Source organism: Elgaria multicarinata, chromosome 20 (genome assembly GCF_023053635.1).
Source record: "Elgaria multicarinata webbii isolate HBS135686 ecotype San Diego chromosome 20, rElgMul1.1.pri, whole genome shotgun sequence".
Lineage (NCBI taxonomy): Eukaryota > Metazoa > Chordata > Lepidosauria > Squamata > Anguidae > Elgaria > Elgaria multicarinata.
In genome coordinates, this window is record NC_086190.1 from 1,915,547 (window position 1) to 1,936,994 (window position 21,448).

Genomic DNA, 21,448 nt, shown 5'->3' on the forward strand with positions numbered 1-21,448 from the left:
TGTGAGAAGCAGGATGCTGGCCTAGATGGAGCCGCCCACCATGGCCTGATCCTGAAGGGCTCTTCTCCTGCTGTCCAGCTGCTCCACTGCACCGGCACGCTCTTGACAGGAGGCAGAACAACCGGGGGCCAAACCTCCGAGGACGACGCAGCAGCAGCAGCCCGGCTCCTCCCTTTCCTTAGTCCACCCCCCAGTAGCTAACACTTTCCTCCACCCCCTCTTGAGTTGGGGAGCTCTGAAGGTTCAGAAACGGGGTGCATGGATTTTGTTAAGTCCCTTCCATCTGTGTTGGGGGGGGCAGCGAGGTGCCTTTCATTCCACGGCCTGTTCAATAACGAAATCATTTGTTTGTTTGTTAGGGATGCACATTCACCCAAGTGCAAATTTGTGTAAATCCTCTCACCCCCCCCCCCCCAAAGTGACCGTGTGACTCGGGAAAAGGCCGCCTGCTGCAGAATTCGCAGATTGCATTGACAGAAATCCGAACTCATTTGAATCTGTTTCTCAGGCATCCCTAGTGGAGAAATGCACTCCCAGGGCCATTTAATCCCTGTAGCCCACGGGAGAAGCATCCTGGCCACGGTGATGGCAGCTGGCATGTATTATCTGTGCAGCTCATTTTCTGGTCTGGATGCCTCAGGGTCTCCTTCCAGGGGAGGAGACGTTACCCGCTCTTTCCCTGGCCCAACCAGGCGCGTGAGTAGCTGGCATCAAAGGGTGCTCTGAGCAGAAAAGCCCTGGGTTTGTCCAGATGTTCATCGCTGGAAACGTGAAGAGTGGGAAGGCAGACGTTTCTGCCAGGGCTGAACTTAATTGAGTAATGCTGCGTTAGGCCGTGCCTCTTGCCTGCTAACTGTGGCTTGTCTTCTCTTTGCGCAGCTGGAGTTTGGAGCGGGAGACCTTCAGGGCCCTCTCTTTGGTCTAAAGGTGTTCCGGAATCTCACATCACGATGGTGAGGCTTTAAGAACGGGCCCCGGCACCTCCTGGGAAGAACGGGGTTGCGTATCACCTTTTGCATGAAACGATTCCTCGAGAAACAGACCCACTGGGAGCCCCGTGGGAATTGTCTTGCTGATCCATTGAGCCGTTCTGAATTGCCCTGCGGCCCAGAAGCCCTTTTCAGCTGCCTCCAGGAGGTAACCTTAAACAATGGGCCTGCAAGAGCCCCGACCCTCTGGTGAGACAGAGACCCAGCAGCCTCCCACAAGCCCCCGCCCCGCACTTGGGAGTGGGGGGCGATGTAAGAACTGGCCAGAGTCTCTCCCGCAGTGTCTTACTTTCTCCAGACATTCCAGTGGGCTTGGAGGGGGAGGCGGGGAACGGCTGAGGACAAATCTAATAATTCATATCCCCCTGGAAGTGAAATGTCCCAAGTAGAGATTGAACCCACGAGCTCGGGAAATGCAGCAAGAGCTCTGAACTTGGAGGCCACCACGTCACCTCCGAGTGAGTCAGTCGGGCCGGGACGTTCTTCCCGTGGCCATGGGCAAGCAGTTGCCTGCGGCCACCCAGGTAGTAGCTACAAGTCAACTGCCGGGTCCTGTCAGAAAAAGGGGTGCTTGAATTTCTTTCCCATGTTTCTCTTCCTCCGTATTCTAGCTGGGTTCCCCTGGCTTCGGTTTTTAAGAACCTCAGAAGCGCCCTGATGCTGGAACTCCCAGCGTTCCTGCCCATTGGCCGTGCCAGCAGGGGTTTCTGGGAGTTGAAGTCCAGCACACCCGGAGACCCTGCCCTTTTGCCCACCTCTCCTGTCGGCCCGCCATGGTTGCCCGGCCTCTTGAGCCTGCCGGTGCCTCCTTGCCTAGGGTGCCCTGCCCCTCTGTGGCCAGGAGGTGGCGAGCCTGTTCCCCTTCGCAGGTATCTTTGTGCAGCAGCGTTTCCTTCTCGCTCCGCACCTCTTGCAGAGAGGCACACGTTTGTCTTTCGAAACGGGTTTTTAAAAAGTGCTTTTCACCCCCAGAAGGCTGAAATAGAAATATTGTGGAAGCTGCAACTTTGGCACCGTGTTAAATTCAGTTCTTGATGGCCGAAGGGAGAGGCCCAGCTGTCCTGCAGCCACGTGATGCGGAGTCTCACCACCAGCCCATCCTGCCCAGCCTCCCAGGACAGCCTGTGGCTCTCCAGGGACTCCTTTGCCTGGAGGTATCCAGGGCTGAACCGCCACTTCCTGCATGCAAAGCATGTGTTTTTTCACTGAGCAATGGACTTCCCCCTGCATTGGCCAGCAAAGGCCTTTGCCCGCTTTCCTAGTGGGGTCTCAGCTCTGCCTCTGCCCCCTACCCCACCTCTTTTTGAGGACTGCAGGTAGAAATGCTCAGAAAAGACCAGGTGTTGACTGTGTGCCAATCCCCCCCCCCACTCCCGCTCAAAGCTGATGTGCATGTGAGGTGGGCTGGGTTGCGCCTGGGTGCCATTCGGGTTGGATGAGCCTAGCCACGCCCTGTGGCTGGCCTGTGGCTAAATGCAGCCAGCTTCGGCTGGGGCTGACCTTCGCACTGAGTGAACATCTCACATCCCCCGAGAGAACTGTGGAGGCGGGTGTGATGTGGGCATTTCCCCGCTGAAGACAACGGGGCAGCTGCTATTGACGTGGGGCTCCAGGCACATATCACAGTCTGGCAGGGATTAGAACAGTGGTCTTCAACTGGTGGGTCGTGAGATCAGTCCAGTTGGGTCAAGGCAAAGCTGTTGCCGCCATGTTGGGCCATTGTGAAAGTGGGTCCCGTGTTGCAGGTCGGGAGTCCGAGGTGGGTCTCGGCTCTGGACCAGTTGAAGACCGCTGGGTTAGAACAGCTGCCGGAAAAGCAAGACAATTCTCCCCTGTCCCCTGCGCGTTCAACTCCCGACAGGTGTCCCAGGAGGAAGGGGAGTTTATGTCCTGTAGATACAGGGAGCAGGGAGGCAGCCTGCCTGTTCCATACCTCAGGCTCCTCCGACCTTCAGGGAGGGAGGAGGGGTGTGCACTTAAGAGGCTGGGGGGCACAAGGCCCCTAAGCAAGAAGGCGGGAGGGGGGACGTCTGCGAGAATGACTGTCCTCGGGACCTTGACGCTCTCGCCTCGTTTGCAGTTTCATTACGACGAATTGCGCCTTGCAGTTCTCCTCCCGCGGGATCCGCCCAGGCCTTACGACCGTCCTGGCGCGCAACCTGGACAAGAACACCATGGGCTACTTGCAGTGGCGCTGGGGCATTCAGTCGGCCATGAACACGAGTATTGTCCGGGATACCAAGACCAGCCACTTCACGATGGCGTTTCAGGTGGGACCCTGCCCCTGTTGCTCCGGGGCTCTGCTGTTTGAGGGGTGGGCATTGCTCGCGACTCCGCCGTGCCAGTAATCCGGAGAGCTTTTCAAGAGATGTGGGATCGATTCGATCAGGAAGTCACCTTTCTGCCCTTGGTGTCCAGTCTGTGGCTTCCTTGGGTGGGGAAGGGCTGGAGAGAGGCCGGGGCGTTGGACGTCCAAAGAACAGCATCCCTTCACTGGTGTCAGGGAAACACACACACCCTCCTGTGTCTGTTCGGCCCTCTTATTTTGCACCAACACGGATCCATTTTTACTCGTGTGCGTTTATAACACTGACCAGCGGTAGATTCACGACAGACCAGAGAACATACCGCTTCATCCAATGCATCATTACCGGACAGAATTTTCTGCCACAGCATGCAGTGACGGCCACTGGTTTAGGTGGCTTTAAAAGGGGGTGAGGGGCTGTTAGCCATGATGGATATATGGAATCTCCCACGTCCAAAGTTTTTATGCCACCGAGAGCAAGAGCAAAGGGGCGGTCATGTCCTTCAAGCCCTGCATGCGGAACTCTTTCGCAGGCATCTGGTTGACCAAAGAGGCTGAAGGAATTGGACCTGGGAGGAACCCGGGAACTACGGTCAGTCTGACATCCATCCCTGGGAAAATTCTGGAGCAGATTATAAAGAAGGCCATCTGTCAGGACCTTGAAAACAATGCAGTGATTACTAGAAGCCAGCATGGATTTGTCAGGAACAAATCCTGTCAGACTAATTTGATCTCATTTTTTGATAGGATAACCTCCCTTGTGGACTGTGGGAATGCTGTGGACGTCATATATCTTGACTTCAGCAAAGCTTTTGACAAAGTACCACATGACATTCTGATTAACAAACTAGCTAAAAGTGGGCTAAATGGAACAACTATTAGGTGGATTCACATTTGGCTACAGAATCGGATTCAAAGAGTACTTATCAATGGAACCTTATCAAACTGGGGAGCAGCAACGAGTGGGGTACCGCAGGGCTCAGTCAACATTTTTATTAATGATTGGACAAGGAGGTGCAGGGAACGCTGATCAAGTTGGCAGATGACACAAAATTGGGTGGGATAGCTAATACCCTGGAAGACAGAAACAAACTTCAAAGTGATCTTGATAGGCTGGAGTGCTGGGCTGAAAACAACAGAATGAAATTTAATAGGGATAAATGCCAAGTTCTACACCTAGGAAAAAGAAACCATGATGAACATTTAAAACAAGTTAAAACCGCAAAAACAATTACCTTAAAACAAGTTAAAATGGCAGGCTCTTTTGCTCCGCCCTGTCCTGAGGATTCTACCTCATGGGGCGTTCTGTTCCTGACCGTGGCCATTAGCCATGATTGCACGGCTGCCCCTGAACACGGAGGTTCCACACAGCTGGGGTAGCGAGTGAAACTCCTCTTCCTCCGTACGGTTTTGTCCATCCCCTTTTGAAGCCGTTGAAGTTGGTGCTGGTGGCCACGTTCAGTGGCGGAGACCCATAGCTCCGTTACTTGAAGCTGTGCCGCCGCCTCCTGTCCATCGTGTATCTACTGTCAAGGTGTCTAAGGCAGCCTTCTCCAACAGAGTGCCTTCCAGATGCGTTGGACTGCAACTCCCAGAATTCCCAGCCTCTGGCCGTGCTGGCTAGGAATTCTGGGAGTTGCAGTCCAATGCATCTGGAAGGCGCTAGGTTGGGGGGGGGGGCTGGTCTAAGGTACAAAGAGGGAGAGAGAAAACCAGAATCGGTGGTTGGTTGGTTGGTTGGTTGGTTGACCCACCCCTCCCCCTCTGTGTCTTTGCAGCTGGGCATCCCTCACTCCTTCATGATGGTCAGTTACCAGCACAAGTTCCAGGATGAGGATCAGACGCGGGTGAAAGGATCGCTCAAGTGAGTCTGAGCTGAAGCGCTGTTCTTGAACGTGCAACGAGGATTAAATCCCGGGGTGCGGGATGGCAGTGGGTGCTGAGCGTGATCCTGTGCACGGGCAAGATGGCGCCGTTCTAAAGCAGCTGTTCCGGGACCTTCCTCAGAGGGAAGGGTGGTGGCACAGCAGCTGGGCCAGGTGCCGCCTTCCTCCAGCTGCTTTGAGGGCAGCGAGAAGCTGCCCATGGTGTTGAAATGGGTTGGGTCAACACACAGCGTGACCACGAGCACCACCCTGAATCAGGAGTCCGGAGAGGCCAGGCCTGCCCTCCGCTGACGGTGTCCATATCCTCCTTCTCCAGGGCTGGCTTTTTTGGGACCATTGTGGAATACGGTGCAGAGCGGAAGATCTCTCGGCACAGCGTCCTCGGAGCCACCGTCAGCGTCGGCGTCCCCCAGGGGGTCTCTCTGAAAATCAAGTGAGTTCGCAATCCCGCCCTAACGAAGGCCACAGGGCTCAGGTGCAGGTCAGGCAAGGCCTTGAGCGGAACGGGAGGCGCTGGGGCTGGGGCTGGGGCTGGCAGGCACCTGCCCAAGGCCCCATTGCTCAGCGTGAGGCCCGCTGCCGACCTCTGAAGCCTCCTGGCCCTGCCACTGGTCCTCTTCATCATCGCTCCCTGCCCTGCGTGAGGGAAGCAGAGAAGCTGCCTGGGTTGGGACGAGAAGAAGAGTGGCCAGCGGCGAGGAGGAGGCAGAGGCCAGCGTCTCTGAGAGCGCCGTGCACAAGGGCCTCCCAAAACGGAAGCCAGTGGGCACAACAGGAAAAGGACTCTGCCCTGCAGATGTGTGAGACTTCATCTCCCAGCATCCCCCAGCCAATAGCCATGCTGGCTGGGGGAACATGGGGATTATAGTACAAGACAACCGCAGGGTGCCGGTTTGGGAAAGGCTGTTCTCCAGCACTCGGAAGCGTGCATCCCTTTTCCCCAACAGAGGCTGGCCCTGTAAATGGGAGCAGGGGGCATGGATCTCGCTCCCCGTGAGCCCCAGTGCTGCAGGAAGCGCCGCGTTCGCCTAGCAGCCAAGCGGCAGGGCCGGTGACGCCGCCTTCCCAGGGGACTCTGTCGGAACTTGTGCATGTTTAGGCTTTGCCAGCAGAGGGCTCTGGGACGCAGCGGAACTCCCTGCAAAAGCCCAAAGATCAGCCAGCCGGGGAAGGGGGGGGGCGTGTGCGTCCTGTTTCTCTCCTCCTCCCTCCCTCCCTTCCCCCGCAGCTGAAAGAGCATCGCTTGCCTTGAGGGCGGACCCACGGAGCATCTTGTATGCTGTGCTGTGTGCCGTGGGGGTGGTGGGGCTCACAGGCTGCTCTTGCCCTTAGAGAGCTGTCTGCACACCTGCCCATGCTGTCAGGGGGACCCTTGCCTCTCCTGCCGGGGAGACGTCCCTCCCTGCCTGGCAGCAGAAGGGAAGCGCGTTGCCCTCCCGAGGAGCAGGGCAGGGGACCAAGAAGCCTGTCTTCCTCTCGGCTGGCTTTCCCTTACCTGGCTGCCCTCTGGATGTTTTGGACCACAACCCCCAGCATTCCTGCCCAGTGGGCCCTGCGAGCTGGAGTTGAAGTCCAAGGCGTCTGGAAGGCTCTAGATCCGCGTTCCCCTCCTGGGGACCTTCTGCCGGTTGTGTGTGTGTGTTCCCAGCCAACTGCTCTGCCCTGCCAAACACTCTCCTCTTCCTCCATCTCCTCCTCCTCCTGTGTTCCAGGCTGAACAGGGCCAGCCAGACGTACTTCTTCCCCATCCACTTGACGGACCAGCTGCTGCCCAGCGCCGTCTTCTACGCCACGGCAGGGCCTCTGGTCATCTACTTCGCCATGCACAGGCTCATCATCCGGCCCTATCTCCGGGCACAGAAGGAGAAGTGAGTGCCCCACGGCCAACAACGCCCAGAGGGAGAGGGAGAGGGAGAGAAGGAGCCGATTCTCAGGGCACATGCCCCTCACGGACGAGAGGTCTACTCTAATGCCTACGCAGAGCCCCCTAGGCCCAAACGCAAAATCTCTCTGAATACCAGGGGAGGGAGGGAGACAAATGAGACCTGTTGGGGGACAATCTACCATTGGGAAGTTCTCCTGCACAGCTCCCATCAAAACTAGGCAAAACACACTCATTTCATTGGGCAGAAGATTTTCCCCAGGGCGGGTTGTGCTTGGTGAGTGAGATCTCTGTCTTGGCTTTGGCAGCTTCAGCGGCTCACAGCCAGGCTGCCTCCACCAACGCCACACTTGGGGTTCATGATCCAGGGGTTCAGGAACGGGGGAGGGAGGGAGGGAGGGAGGGGCAGCTGCCCAGAAATTCAGTGCCAGCCTGTTCTCTTGCATTAGAGACTTGGAGAAGCAACGGGAGAGCTCGGCCAGCGACACTTTGCAGAAGAAGCAGGAAGCGGAGGCTGCAGTAAGTCCTTTCTCTTCTTTCTTTCCTTCCTTCCTTCCTTCCTTCCTTCCTTCCTTCCTTCCTTCCTTCCTCTCTCACTTGCTCCTGGAGAATGTGGTTCCTGCCCTCCGTGCTCATCCTCCTGGGTCTTACCTTGCCCTAACTGGCTTCACCTCAAGGGTTTTTCTTCCCTTCAGACCCAATCAGTTCTAGAATCCGAGCATAGACATGGCGGCTTCCTGTCTCTTCCTCGTGAGTCTTATGCATCATGTACTCCCCTGGAAATTTAGATATTTCCTTTGGCTATCTTCTTCGGGTTTTTAAAGTATTTGGTTGATTTTATTTTTCTGATCAAATCTGGTTTACCTGTCAGGTCTCCTGCCTTTACTGAGGATTGTGTGTATGTGTGTATTTTGGGCTGGGGTCATGACTCTGTGATAGAGCCATGCATGTCCCAGGTCCAAAGCATTTATTTTGATGTTTTGCATCCAGGGTGGATTGATTTTAAATCAAGGCGTTTTAAATCTAGGAGTTAAGTCAGATTTTCTCTTGATACGTCTTCTAAAGAATAGTGCAAATCTCATCACTAAACCATGTTAATTTACAAGTAAATAAAGTAATATTTACACCGTTCTTTCATCCCTACAGGCAGCCCCTGCATCTCTTCGTCACACTGTATGCCTTTCACGCGTCTGTCCTTTTTTACTTGTAGAGGGGATGTCTCTAAAACATTCCCACGTGGGGTCTGTCCTATGACCAGTGCCTATGGCAGTTGCTGAGGTTATGAATGGGAATAGAGGCCCCTTTTGTCGTCTCTTCTTTCCAGGGTTGCTCCTTTCGGCTTCGCTCTCACTTTCCTTCCGTGTCTTTTGAGTAGCAGAGTCTTTTGATGCTGAATTCTGTTTGGTCCCTTTCCATAGGTGCGGCTGATGCAGGAATCTGTCCGGAGGATCATTGAGGCTGAAGAAGCCAAGATGGGTGAGGGCTGCTGGTTTTCTTTCTCTTGCTCCTTGCAGGGAATGAGGGGTTCCTAAATGCCACTGGGTTACCTGTTTGTGCTGATGGTACTTTGATCATCCACACAGAACAGGAAGCGCTGAATTGAAGTGGAACGCTTGCTTTAGAGATCCTGGCCCTGAGGTGGGGCCACTGCCAGCATATCCCACCTGTGTAGGGCAGGAGCTGTAGCTGCATGGGAGAGGCCCTGCTTTGCATACACACCTGCCCATCCCCTAAGACTGTCTTCAGGGGTCCTTCTCTGGGAGACCCCCCGCCAAAGGAAGTGAGGTGGATACCTTACGAAGAGGGCCTTTTCTGTTGTGGCACCCCAGCTGCGGAATAAGCTTCCCAAAGCCTTACGTGGCGCCTGTGTTGTGCTCTTTTTGGTGCCAGGCATTTTAATTTCCCCAGGCATTTCAGTTTCTGTTACCATATTTTAATTCTCTGCACTGCTGCTAGGTTCTGTTTCATTATTACTTTTATTTCACACGGTACTTTTAAACTTTTACATTGTAGTTTTATCATATTTTATGGTTTTAATCATTGCCCGGAGAGATTCAGCTATTAGATAGTATAGAAATGAAATAAATAAAAAGCAGAAGTTCCTGGGTTCAGCCACCACCCAGCAGCATTGCCAGGTAGAGTTGGGAATGAAAGACCCCAGGCTGAAACTCTGGAGAGCCAATGCGGCCGGTCTGTGTGGACTAAAACTCCCATAAATAATCCTGCAGCCAGCCATTGGTCTCCCACCCAATTAGTCCTGAGAGTCTCAAGTTTCTAGCTCTAAGGGCGGAAAAATAGATCAAATCTTGGAGAGGGGGGAACAGGAAGGCCGAGCTGGATTTCCAGCGCTCTAGTTCCCAGCAGAATTCTTTACTCCTCCGGATCACGAGCAGAACGATGTGTCCTAAGCGGAGAGGTGCGCAGTTCATCAGGGCCGGCTGCCTCTCTTCGTGCCGGATGTGGCATTCACAGTGAGACTGGTTCTTCTGCAGCTTTGCTTGCGGTGGGCCAGCTGCATTCCTGTCCGTTTGAGGTTAGGGGCAGGCATTTCCCCGAGCATTTTAGCCACCTGGGGCTCCTCTTTGTTGCGACGCAGGCCTGATTGTGGTGAACGCCTGGTACGGGAAGTTTGTCAACGACCAGAGCCGGAGGAACGAGAAGGTGAAGGTCATTGATGTGACTGTGCCCCTGCAGTGCCTAGTGAAGGACTCCAAGCTCATCCTCACAGAAGCGTCCAAGGTAAGGGTGTCCCCAGGCTGGGGAGTTCCGGGGCGAGGGAGCCGGCTTTGCTGTGCGGCCTTCAGGAGAGATTTGCACTTTGAGAAGTGGGGTGTGGAAACCCTCCCTTGGCCTCCTGTGATGTTGCGTGGGTGGGGACACTGCCCTGCTTAAGAATTCATAAGCAGGATTTCCACACCGGAGTACCGGAGTGCGGTTCCCCATTTCCAATGCGGACGTTTGTCCCGTTCCGCCTTTGATTCAGCCGGCCTCCGCTTCTGTTTTTCAGGCCGGCCTGCCTGGCTTCTACGACCCTTGTGTCGGGGAAGAGAAGAGCCTCAAAGTGCTCTACCAGTTCCGCGGAGTTCTGCATCAAGTGATGTCCTCCGACAACGAGGCCCTCCGGATACCAAAGCAATGTGAGTAGCGAAGTCTGGCGAGCTGCCCCAGAGCTAAAGCAATGGGGGCATGTTACCCCCTCCCCCTACACATCCCACCATCGGTCCATTCCACTGTTTGGTTACAGCAGTCAAGCAGTTGTCTGCCGCGTTCATTTTCATTTCATGATTTTAATTTGGGAACATCCTGCCACAGTTTCCCCCCGTCGGGTGAAGCGCTGCTGCGTAGGATTGGCGGAAAGTTCCACCATTTTGTGGGACGGGAGACATGCCCAAACCTGCCGTCTGCGCAATCAGATCATTCGCCCATTTCCTCCGGGGGCCGCTGACGGCTCTCTGCGCTCTGTGGGGGGAAGGTTTTCCCAGCCACTTGAGACGCGGGAACCAAATCTGAGTCCCTATTGGGGAATGGGAATACTTGGGTGGTTTTGAAAAGGCCTGGCTCTGTGGAGGCCCCTGCATCCGTGAGCAGGGGCTGGAGGAACGGAGAAACCTCCTAGATGAGCCACCGACCCGCCCTTGCCTGTCGAAGGGGTGCCTTTGCACCTACGTCCTTCAAGGCTCTCCTGCACATTGGCCTCCGTCTCAACCCTTCTGAACCAAGGGCGCCTGCCTTGTTCTTTCTCTCCCCACAACAGCTCACCGGATTGACACGGACAGCTAGTCTGGCGGGGGAAGCGTGGCCGGCGCGGGGTTCTGTGGCAGCAGGAAGCGAGCCGCCCTTCCTTCCTCCCTGGATCCGATTCGTCTTCAGCCTGACGGAGACACTACTTACTTTATGACGTGCACAGAAGGTGGTTTTACACCAATGATGTTGTGGGACAAAATGAGAGGAAACTGCTTTGACAAGACCGTGGCCACCGCCTGGGATCGTGGCTCGGCCCGGGCAGCTGAACATGCTGGCCTTTTCTCGCCTGCCCCTCGCCTGGGCCCGGCGGGGGAGAGCGGCAGAACCACCATCGCCAGCCCAGGGGCGTTTTGGGGGGCAAGAAGGGAACGGTGCAGCAGGAGGTGCCCTCTCCTTCTTGCGGCGCGTGGGGCCGCTTCCGCTGAAGAATGCCCCGGGTGGAGGGTTCACGGCCACCTCCCAGACCCCGTTGCACCTCAGCGATGCAGAGAACGTGGCGCGCCCGTCTGTTCCAAAATCAAAAAGCACTTTGGAGGTTCAGCTGTAAGCATTTATTTTAACCTGTGAACCTTCCCAATCGTAATCTCTTCCGCAGCTGATAATGCCAATGAAGGGTGTGTGTCTGCATTGGCTACGGAGGGTGTCCCTGCTGGGTTGTCCCTATCCCAAGCAGGGTGAGAACCTCAGGAAACAGTGAAAGAAAGGAGCCACAAAAGTTTCCAGGTGCAAAACGCTTGAAGAGAGCGGGGTCCACCCACAGCCCAGGGTGCCAAACCGGAGGAAAGAGCTCACCGGGGCCCTTTGCGGGAGAAGCGTTTGATGTTTGCATGGATCTCCCTCCCAGCTGAGCTGCTGTTGTGCCATGCAAAGCGGTAGCAGCTGCAGGAATGCCAGTACTCAGCTTGTGTCCTTGGCGGCAGCAGTAGCCTACGGGTCTGCATGCAAAAGGAGGCAGGTCTGCCCTTGGTCAGCTTGGGAGCGTCTTCCTTTGCCTTTTAGGCAAGATTCCCCACGTATCCCAAGACAACCCTTGCAGCAACTGAAAACCCTTGAAACACCCCCACACCCAAACACTCGCTCCTTTCGTGTAGCTGCTGTTCTATTGTCATTTGGGGCCAGAGACTGTGTGTCCCCCCCCTGCCCCCCTCACTAACTGAGATTCAGTAGCCTTTGCCCAGAGTCAAAGGATCGCAGATTCTGAGATGCCTGGACTCTCGCCAGCCGCACCGTCCATCCCCCCCCGCCCTCCTCCTCCTCGAAATCAGGTGCTTGTTCCCTTGTCCTTTTGCGTAACAATTCTTTTCTTCTCACGTTGCCACTGAGTCAGGCCCATTTCCTCAGTTCACTATCAACAAAGCATCTTGTTCGTGTTGATGCACGACGCACACAGGCACCCTCTTTCTTTTCCTGTAAGTGGATCATCCCAACTTCCTTCAAATCTGATGGAATAAGCCTAACACCGTATGGTCATTCTAACAATAATCCCTTCTGAAAAGCAGCGAGTTTGTTTCCCAAATGTGTAACCCCTCCTGGCCTCTTTGGGAACCGGAGCCAAGCTGGAATGAGGGTGGAAAAGAGCGAGGAGTCAGCAGAGGCCCAACTTGTTTAGGGCGTCTATTGAACCCAGACTAACCGCATTGATCCTGCCGCTTTTTGAACCCAGCCCCAAGTGCCGAGTCTGTGCTCTTCTCCCCGTCGCCTTGTGTGGACAGGAACCTTGCAAAGTGCATGAGCCGCTGATGAGGTCAGAGCCTCAGTTTTCTCCTGTAACACCTAAGGACAATAAAATGACCCACTTTCTTGAAGGGTGGCGTTCTGTGTAAGAACTGAGCGAATCTCTGCTAAGGAGGGGCTACCCAGAGATCTTTTGGGGGGGTCTCTGTGTGTTAAAGTCTGTGAGAAGTGAGGAGACACACTCCAGTCTTCGTGTATAGCCAGGACCACTGGACCTGTTCCTTTGGGAAGATGGCAGCTCCCTCCAGTCTTGTTACAGTCAACAATGTGATGTGGCTGCAAAAAAAGGTAAATGCTATTTTGGGCTGCATTAATAGAAGTACCACTTCCAAATCGCGCGAAGTCGTGGTTCCCCTCTATTCGGCCCTGGTTAGGCCTCATCTTGAGTATTGCATCCAGTTCTGGGCTCCACAATTCAAGAAGGATGCAGAAAAGCTGGAGCGTGTTCAAAGGAGGGCAACCAGGATGATCAGGGGTCTGGAAACAAAGCCCTATGAAGAGAGATTGAAAGAACTGGGCCTGTTTAGCCTGGAGAAAAGAAGGCTGAGGGGAGGCATGATAGCGCTCTTCAAATACTTGAAAGGTTGTCACACAGAGGAGGGCCAGGATCTCTTCTCGATCCTCCCAGAGTGCAGGACACGGAATAACAGGCTCAAGTTAAAGGAAGCCAGATTCCAGCTGGACATCAGGAAAAACTTCCTGACTGTTAGAGCAGTACGACAATGGAACCCATGGCCTAGGGAGGTGGTGGGCTCTCCCACATGAGAGGCAGCTGGAGAGCCGTCTGTCAGGGATCCTTTAGGGCGGATCTCTGCGTGGAGCCTTAGAGGCCCCTTCCAGCTCCACTCCGTTTCTATGAACCGTTCCCCAGAGAGGAAGTGGGTGGAATGAAGGGGAGCCACGCAGCTTCCCATTTGCAGACTAGTTGTTTTGTTCGGCCTCTTACAAGCGTTGCTTTCTGGATCCATCCCTTCTACCCAAACTCCATTCTTTAAACTCCATCTCTTAAAAAAACAAACACCTTCATATTCTGCCGTTTTTTAAAAAAAAAATCTACAAGGTGGCTCATGAAAATACATCGATTAAGCAATTTATAACTATATGGGATCAGGGCTGAATCTAGTCGTGTTCATCCGCTGCTGGAAGGCTCTTTGATGCAGCAGAGGTTTCTGTAAATGGAGCAGTGGGGAGACATGATAACTGCGTCGCCCGCCTGCTCCCCCTCACCCCCTTCAATGCTGTTGCAAAGCTGCTGCCTTCCCCCCCCTGCCCAAATCTCGAGCTGATTTGGGTGGAAATGGGGTGGGGGCTGCAGAGTGGAGGGGGGAAAGAGAGGACAGACATTTTTTTCCCTTTTGTGAGGGTTCATGTTTGTTGCATGGATTTCTCTACACTTCTGCATCTATTACTCCACGTAGGTAGGAGCTCTGAGAGCCGGAAGTGAGGGGCTGTTTTATACCTCTTGGAAGGAAGCGTACCGAGGCATAGAGCTAGGGGGAAAAGATGAGAGTTGCACACAGCCCTCTTCTGGTTCCCATGCGAACACTGCCACCTGCAGGACAGGTCAGGAGCATCATGTGCAAGGTGTGGGGAGCACTCCTTGCCTCCCCTCTCTCTGGGGCTCTGCCCCATTTCTTTGCATTCATCACTGTCTCTTCAGTTCAGCCTTCCCCAAACTGGTGCCCTGCAGATTTGTTGGGCTGCAATTCCTATCATGCCCAGGAGTTGCAGTCCAAGACATCTGGAGGGCTCCAGGTTGAGGAAGGGAGGTTTTGTTAGCAGCTGCATCCTTGAGAGGCTCTGGCTGAAAATCCCCACATCTGCTCTGAGATGGGCAGTGCCCTCAAACAAGATGGCGGCCACGGGAGTGTTGCCCTTCGGCCTGGAAGTGATCCCTTGCATGTGACTCTGGCGCTGCCAGTCTCCACCCCCCACGGCCGGTTCTGCCTCCTGTGAGGTTTTGCTGCACATCGTCTCTCTTCTTCCAGGCATCTTGGAGGAAGCTGAGCATCTTCCCCAACCTGATGGCCTCCAGATGTGTTGGACTGCAACCCATGGGAATTGCAGTCCAACCTACCTGGGGTTGCAGGAGGCTGGGGTACACACACTCTGGCTGCTCCTTCCCAGGCAAGAAAAGCAGCCTCCCACCCACCTCAAACCTTTGCATGCATGATCTCCATGTTGCAGATGCTAACAGCATCTCACTTTAGCATTCAGATTGTCCTTTCTTTAAAGCCTTCGCGGTTCTTCACCAATATTCTCCATTTGCTCTCATTACAACAGCCCCATCAGGTGAGACAATGTCATTCCCAGGCTTGTGGGTGGGGCCGAGGCTGGAGGCGCTTGCCGAAGGCCAGTGGGCCACTCTGGGGCAGAAGGGCAGCTCTGAGCAGGGGGTGCCCAGCTACAACCTCTCGGCTTTTCCCTGGCAAGCTGGAAGGCGGCTCTCCTGGGAGACTCCCCGTTGTGGGAGCTTTTCCTAGCACTGAACCGACTTCCCTCGATACGTGACTTCATCAGGGACATACGAAGCTACGTGTGACTGAGCCAGGCTGCTGGTCCATCAAGCTCAGGAGCAGCTGATCCGAATGGCAGGGTCTCCAGCCGAGACGGGGGGCTTTCCCAGGCCGTGGGAGATGCATTTTAGCGGAGAGGCTGCCACAGCCTTCTGCGTGCAAAACCAGTGCTCTGCTGCCCCGAAAGTGAGCATAAGCAACCCTTCAAGCATAGCAAGGGGAAGACAAAATAAACAAACACTGCATTTTATTTTGAATAGTGTTGACATTAACACAAGAGTTGCTCCTTCAAACTCAGGAAGCAGAGTCCTTTTTTGTTGTTGTTGCAATCGTACTGCAAGCTCCGTCCAAAGTGCCAATGTGTGTGCGTGTGCCGTTTTTGAGAATCCCCCCGGTACATGTGCAGCCCTCGCTGTCTCTCCCTGTGCTTTAGGTTCTTGTTCCTACTTTTCCGCAGGTCTGGAAAGGCTTCTGCCCCTGCCCAGCCCACCTGTGCCACAGCTTGGCCACCCAGACACTGAATTTTATCTTTCCCCCCCCTCTAGAATAGAAGACAGACCAGAAACCTCATCCCATAAAGCAAATATTTTTAATTAAAAAACAACAACGCACCTTAAAGCTCTCCAACTGAATGGTATGCAGACATGCAGATATTTATTCTTCTCCTGAAACTCCCAATTCATTTGGCTTACCGGACACCACTTGGCGTGGCAAAACAGAACAAGAAGAATTGAAATGAGGTCCTGGGAGTTGAAATAAATAGGAACCGTCTTCCCTGGCAGGCACACCAGAGGTGCAGGTAGCAGCCCCCCAGGGACTTGGCTGCTTTGCAGATATGACCAAGTAGTAGCCCCAGGTCTCTCGTACAGCTCTTTCCAGAGATTTGGGCCACAGAGAGCGACCACAGCAGCATCCCAGGGCGTTCCCTACACAGGAACCGGATACCAAGCCTGCATTAATTTTCTGCACTGGGAAATAGGAGATCTCCCTACAGGCCTTGTGCAAGAGGGCAAAGTCTTAGCATCACAACATCAGGAGACCACGATAAAGGATATGCTACCTAACCTATTCATAAGTGATTGGCAGCAGGGGGTGGGGATTGGGATTTTCTAACCCCTTCCTGACTTGACACCCCTCCGTTCCTCCTGTCCATCTTGAGAGACCCCGCACTCTCTTTCCTTCCATGTCCACAGGGAACGCCCACCGCACTGAGATTCTGGCTGTGATGTGGACCACCGTGGTCCCTGCTAAGTACGGTGGGTTGGGCCGAGCAATTTCGCTATTCCTTCCTCCCCTTGCCTGCCGGACAGCTCGGACGCACTTGCAAGCCACAGGGGAAGCGTCTCTCTCGGGAGCAAGACCTTGTGTCAGTGCCCTGCGCCCCTGCGAAGGAAGCAACCCCAAGGCTACGACCCACAGAGCTCATCAAGCCCCAGATTCTGCATCCCCCCAATCCTAGTTCACCAGTGACCCTTCCTGAGCCCTGCCCACACTTCCATGAGCTCAACGGATGTTCGATGCATCTTTGCCATACTCCAAACCCAGCCTATCAGAGCAGGAGGCAAGTCCAAAACTGAGGACCACTGAAATCTTTCGAATAACCTCAAGCCGACAGAAACAGGCCAGGACGGCTGAGCCTCCCCTCTCCTTGCCAGCACAAGGGGATGGCATCCTCCCCTGAATGGCCCTGCTCCAGAAGACGGCTTCTGGAGAAGCAATCAGGAGAAAGGGGACACCCTCTACTGCCCCCAAGCCAGTGGGTGGGTCAGGCTCCCCTCTTCCTCACATCCCTTGGATCGACCCCAGACCTGCCTTGACGTCAGCATGGAAATGCAACCTGGCTATTCCCTGTTCCATCTCCCAGGGAATCCCTTGATAGGTCTGTGCAGGGGTAAGAGCAGAGAACGGGGGAGAGAGAGAGAGATGCAGTATAGGCCTCTCTCTAGCCTAGTCCTGCCTTTCCTGGCTCGCTCTGGGGCACCGTGTCGGTTCTTTCTCCAGCCACGGTTCAGGTCGTCAAGAACACCGGTGCGCCTTGCCGCGCGCCGCGCACCGAGCCCTCGCCGGAGAGGAAGCCCCCGCAACAGCAGTCCTGCGACCGGAGTCCCTCGCTTCGCAGGGCCCGTCCGCTTGCATCCCACGCTCTCCAGGGAGGTCCTGTCCGCTAGTCCAGGAAGCGCCGTCGCGAGCCCATCCGGGAGCGGTTGGAGCGGCGGATGTCGAACTTGGAGTCCCGGCACTTCTGGCAGACGTAGATCTCGGGCACATTGGACTTGCGGATCTTGGCACAGGAGAGGTGGATCCAGGTGTGGCACTCGCTGCATTCAATCATGGGCCGGCCGGCGAAGGGCTTCAGGCAGAAGCAGGTCACCAGCTCCCACGAGTCGTCATCTGGGGAACGAACGAGGGGCAGGAAAGGCAGCCGCGTTAGGAGGGGCATGAGGCGGTTGGGTCGCTCGCCACTCGTGGGGGAGGGGCTGCTCCCTCTCTGGAGCCGGGTCAGCCTTCCCCAACCTGGGGTCCTTCGGCTGGGTGGGATCGCAGCCCACCCCGTCGGAAGGGTAGCTGTGGGGAAGGCTGGCCTCGGTGGTTCGCGCCACCGGTTCAAGCACACGGTCCGAAGCAGGAAAGCGGTCTTCAACTAAATCACGTCACCATCTTGACTTCACTGTACTGTTGTTGTGGGTTTTTAAGTTATTATACACCCAAAGGCTCCCGTTAATAAAAGCAGCCTCCCCCAACCTGGGCTTCTCCAGATGTGTTGGACTGCATCTCCCAGAATCCCCCAGCCAGCTGGCTGGGAGATGCAGTCCAACACATCTGGAGAAGGACGCAGACAAGTTGGAGCGTGTTCAGAGGAGGGCAACCAGGATGATCAGGGGTCTGGAAACAAAGCCCTAGGAAGAGAGGCTGAAAGAACTGGGCATGTTTAGCCTGGAGAAGAGAAGATGGAGGGGAGACAGGATAGCATTCTTCCAATACTTGAAAGGTTGTCACACAGAGGAAGGCCAGGATCTCTTCTCGATCCTCCCAGAGTGCAAGATACGGACTAATGGGCTCAAGTGACAGGAAGCCAGATTCCGGCGGGACGTCAGGAAAAACGTCCTGACTGTTAGAGCAGTACGACAATGGAATCGGTTACCTAGGGAGGTTGTGGGCTCTCCTACACTAGAGGCCTTCAAGAGGCAGCTGGACAACCACCTGTCAGGGATGCTTTAGGGTGGATTCCTGCCTTGAGCAGGGGGTTGGACTCGATGGCCTTGTAGGCCCGTTCCAACTCTGCTATTCTGTGATTCTATAATTCTAAGCTCAGGTTGGGGGAGGCAGAAACAAAACAACCCCGGCTGGTTTCAGAGATTCTGCGCATACCTGAATCCACCATGATGTCTTCGTCGTCTGCGCTGCCGTCTTCGTCCCGGAACACCACCTGCTTGCCCTGCCGGATGATGGTTCGCTTGCCCACCGTCTGGGCCGGGCCCTCTTCGTCCGGGACCGCAGGCATGTCTGAGGCGTTGGACGGGGTGTCCGAGTCCCAGGCGGAACAGCGCCCTGTCGAAGACTGCCCGTCACCTTCGGAAGAGGGGCTCATGGGCGCCTCCGTGTAAGGTTCCTCCTCTCCGCGCTGCATCAACTCGCCCCTGAACTCTGCCTCCGGGGCAAGCAGCGGTGCCTCCCTCCTCATCAGCTTCCTCTTCTTCCGGATCTTCTCCCTGTCCGCCAGGAAGCTGTTGGGTCTCGCCCACTGGTAGATGGAGGAGTACGACTTCCCATGCTTCAGCTGACTGAAGCTCTTCCGAGGCTTCCCGGACAGGGAGAGGGCGGCAGGGATGTCCCTGAAACGGGGCTCCCCACTGTCACTGTCCACGGTGCCACCGGTGCTGTTTGGGGGGCTGGGGCTGCTCCACAGGGAGGAGTCCTGTCAAGAAACCAAAAATTCAGGGACCCGCGAAGCAGGACATGGTGCAACAGCACCCTCCCGCCCATGCCTGACTGCTCAAAAATGGCGTAGGTCTTTCCCACTGCTTTGTGGAGCCTACCCACTCGTGAGCTGGGTCACTTATACGTGGGGCTAAATATGCTTCCAGCCCACTGTCTGGAGTAAGAACAGAAGCACACGAGAAGAGCCCTGATGTTGGATCAGACCAAGGGTCCATCTAGCCCAGCACTCTGTTCACACAGGGACCAACAGCACCCTCCTACCCATGTACCCCAGCAACTAGTGTATACAGGCTTACTGTCTTGGATACTGGAGTGTGGATTCCTGCATTGAGCAAGGGGTTGGACTTGATGGCCTTGTAGGTCCCGTCCAACTCTGCTATTCTATGATCAGGGCATGATAGCCTTCTCCTCCAAACCCCTTTAAAAGCCATCCAAATCGGTGGCCATCACAACATCTTGTGGTAGTGAGTTCCAGAGTTTAACTCTGCGCTGTGTGAAGAATTTGATAATTCATCAAATTATTATTTTAATTGCACCTGCTCATTTTATACATGTCTTTTTATTAGACACTTTGGACATTTCATTGTGAACAGAGCAGAAGTGACACACACACACACTCTACCCTTTCCTCCCTAAGAACACGCTCCATCCAATCCTCCTTAAGCTTTATAAAAAGGCCACTTGAGAACAGAAGCTGGTACCTTCCATGGCTCGGGTTGCTTCTGTCACAAGTGCTCCCCACCCCCACCACAGCTCCCACCCACCCACCACATCCAGAGCAGGCAGCTGCAGGGCCCTGATTCCCAGGAAGACTTTGCGGAGACTATGCACCCTCGGCATCTTGGGACGGCTCTCTCTTCTCCTCCTGCAGCAGCCTCCCCCAACCTGGTGCCCTCCGGAGATGCCTGGGACTGCAACTCCCAGGATTCACGGCATCCTTGAGCAGCAATGCTGGCTGGGAATCCTGGGAGTTGCAGTCCCAGGCATCTGGAGGGCACCGGGTTGGAGGAGGCTGCTGTACCCACCCACCCCGAGCCCCGGGTCCGTACCTCCTGCGGGTACGGGATGTATCCGGCGTAGGCCAAGACGAAGGTGCAGAACTTGTTGAAGTCCTCCACGGTCCGGCATCTCTTGGAGCCCGGAGGGAAATCCTGCGTGGGGGGAGAAAGGCAGCCATGGAGGCTCTCGGCACTGCCAGGGGCGTCGGCGGGGGGGGGAGGGGCCCCTTTGACATCCAAGGCGGGGGGGCTTACTAAAAGGGGGGGTCTCTCAACAGCCCAGGGTGGGGTGGGAGGGAGAGAGGGGCGGGCATTGGGGAGAGTTCCACCCTGACCCCCCCTTCCCCCAAATTGTGGCTGCTGCTGCTGCTGCCGCCCACCCTTTTTCCCGGCACCCGGGGCACAGTAAGTGGGCGATCGCCAGGCGGGGTGAGGGGTGGGGAGGGGAGGAAGGGCACTTCTAGAGGCAAGTCTGGGGGTGGGGTGAAGGGAAGGGAAGAGCCTGGTGTGTGTTTTTAGAGGGGGGGGGGCTGCACAAAGGTGCTTTGCAATTGCTACTGGGCAAGAGGGAGGCGCCCGGCTCCAAGCTGGCCCTGGGTGGCGAAGGGAAGGGAAGGGGGCACCCTCGCCCCCACCCCAAAGAAAGGAGGAGGGGGGGGGTAGGAGGGTCCTCCTTGGGGGAGGGGGGTTGAAAGGTGAAGGGGGCAGGAGCAGCCACGATTCTGCCCCCGTCCCCGCCCCGTCTGCCTCAGGCATGGACCCCCCAACACACACACACACATAGTGTCCCCCCCCGGCATACTCCCAAGAGCCCCCAACCACCCACCCACTCTTAAGTTAGGCAGCCCCCAAAAGAGGGGCGGGGGAGGGGTCCTTGCAGAGTGTCTTTCTGGGGCTGGGGGGGGGGATGTAGAGGGGGGCTCCCCTCCTCCTCCTCCTTCTTCCCCATGATGGTGGGGCCACATATGTGGGGAGGGGGTCTCTCTCCCCCTCCCCCGTGTCAGCCTGGGCAGGGGGCTGCTGCTCACCTCGGGGAGCGGCGGCGGCGCAGGCGGCGGGGAGGCGCAGGAGTCCGGATCCATGGCGAACAGCAGCGGCGACGCCTCTCCCGGTACCGGCAACTTGGAGGGAGGGGGGAGGAGTTGTAGCCCCGCCCCCTGCCTGCCCGGGCGGAGCCTCCGCCTCCTGCCCCTGCTGCGCATGCGTCGCTCGCCACGCACGCCGGGAGTCGTAGTCTTTCGCCGCGCGTCAGGCACCTGCGTCACCTTCGACGCGCGTCACACGCAGGACTAGACGGAGGGGGGCGAGGAAGGCCCGGTGACGACACCGCGGGGGAAGGGCCGCCCCGCCCCTTCTATGCGCAGGGCATGCTGGGACTCGTAGTCTTCAAAACAGCTGAGGACCCTGCTGCCTGTGGGACGATGGGTGCTGTGATCCCGCGCCAACACATTAACC

General features: G+C 55.8%; 2 protein-coding genes across 2 annotated transcripts in view; one reads left to right on the forward strand and one right to left on the reverse strand.

Moving 5' to 3' along the window:
- The window catches only part of DNAJC11 (DnaJ heat shock protein family (Hsp40) member C11), a 68,841-nt gene extending 56,230 nt beyond the window's left edge, over window positions 1-12,611 (forward strand). Inside the window, exons 7-16 of the mRNA XM_063145495.1 lie at window positions 880-953; window positions 3,070-3,259; window positions 5,073-5,158; window positions 5,497-5,613; window positions 6,893-7,048; window positions 7,512-7,581; window positions 8,481-8,538; window positions 9,659-9,801; window positions 10,070-10,199; window positions 10,817-12,611. Of these exons, the coding sequence (XP_063001565.1) occupies window positions 880-953; window positions 3,070-3,259; window positions 5,073-5,158; window positions 5,497-5,613; window positions 6,893-7,048; window positions 7,512-7,581; window positions 8,481-8,538; window positions 9,659-9,801; window positions 10,070-10,199; window positions 10,817-10,842 (1,050 nt within the window). The 3' untranslated portion in view covers window positions 10,843-12,611. The remainder of the gene's footprint in view (window positions 1-879; window positions 954-3,069; window positions 3,260-5,072; window positions 5,159-5,496; window positions 5,614-6,892; window positions 7,049-7,511; window positions 7,582-8,480; window positions 8,539-9,658; window positions 9,802-10,069; window positions 10,200-10,816) is intronic.
- Window positions 12,612-15,617: 3,006 nt separating this feature from the next.
- On the reverse strand, window positions 15,618-21,084 carry PHF13 (PHD finger protein 13). Its single transcript, XM_063145496.1, has 4 exons — window positions 21,022-21,084; window positions 20,045-20,146; window positions 18,426-18,972; window positions 15,618-17,447 (listed from the first exon to the last, which is right to left on the reverse strand). Exons 1-4 carry the CDS (start codon window positions 21,073-21,075, stop codon window positions 17,221-17,223), a joined length of 930 nt encoding a protein of 309 aa, XP_063001566.1. The 5' UTR covers window positions 21,076-21,084; the 3' UTR covers window positions 15,618-17,220.
- Window positions 21,085-21,448: the final 364 nt, after the last annotated feature.

Coding starts and splice junctions, on each gene's coding strand:
- PHF13 (XM_063145496.1), bottom strand. CDS start 21,075: ATGGATCCGGACTCCTGCGCCTCCCCGCCGCCTGCGCCGCCGCCGCTC. Junction 20,147..21,021: donor CGCCGCCGCCGCTCCCCGAG/GTGAGCAGCAGC, acceptor CCCCCCACGCAG/GATTTCCCTCCGGGCTCCAA. Junction 17,448..18,425: donor AGACATCATGGTGGATTCAG/GTATGCGCAGAA, acceptor TTCGTTCCCCAG/ATGACGACTCGTGGGAGCTG.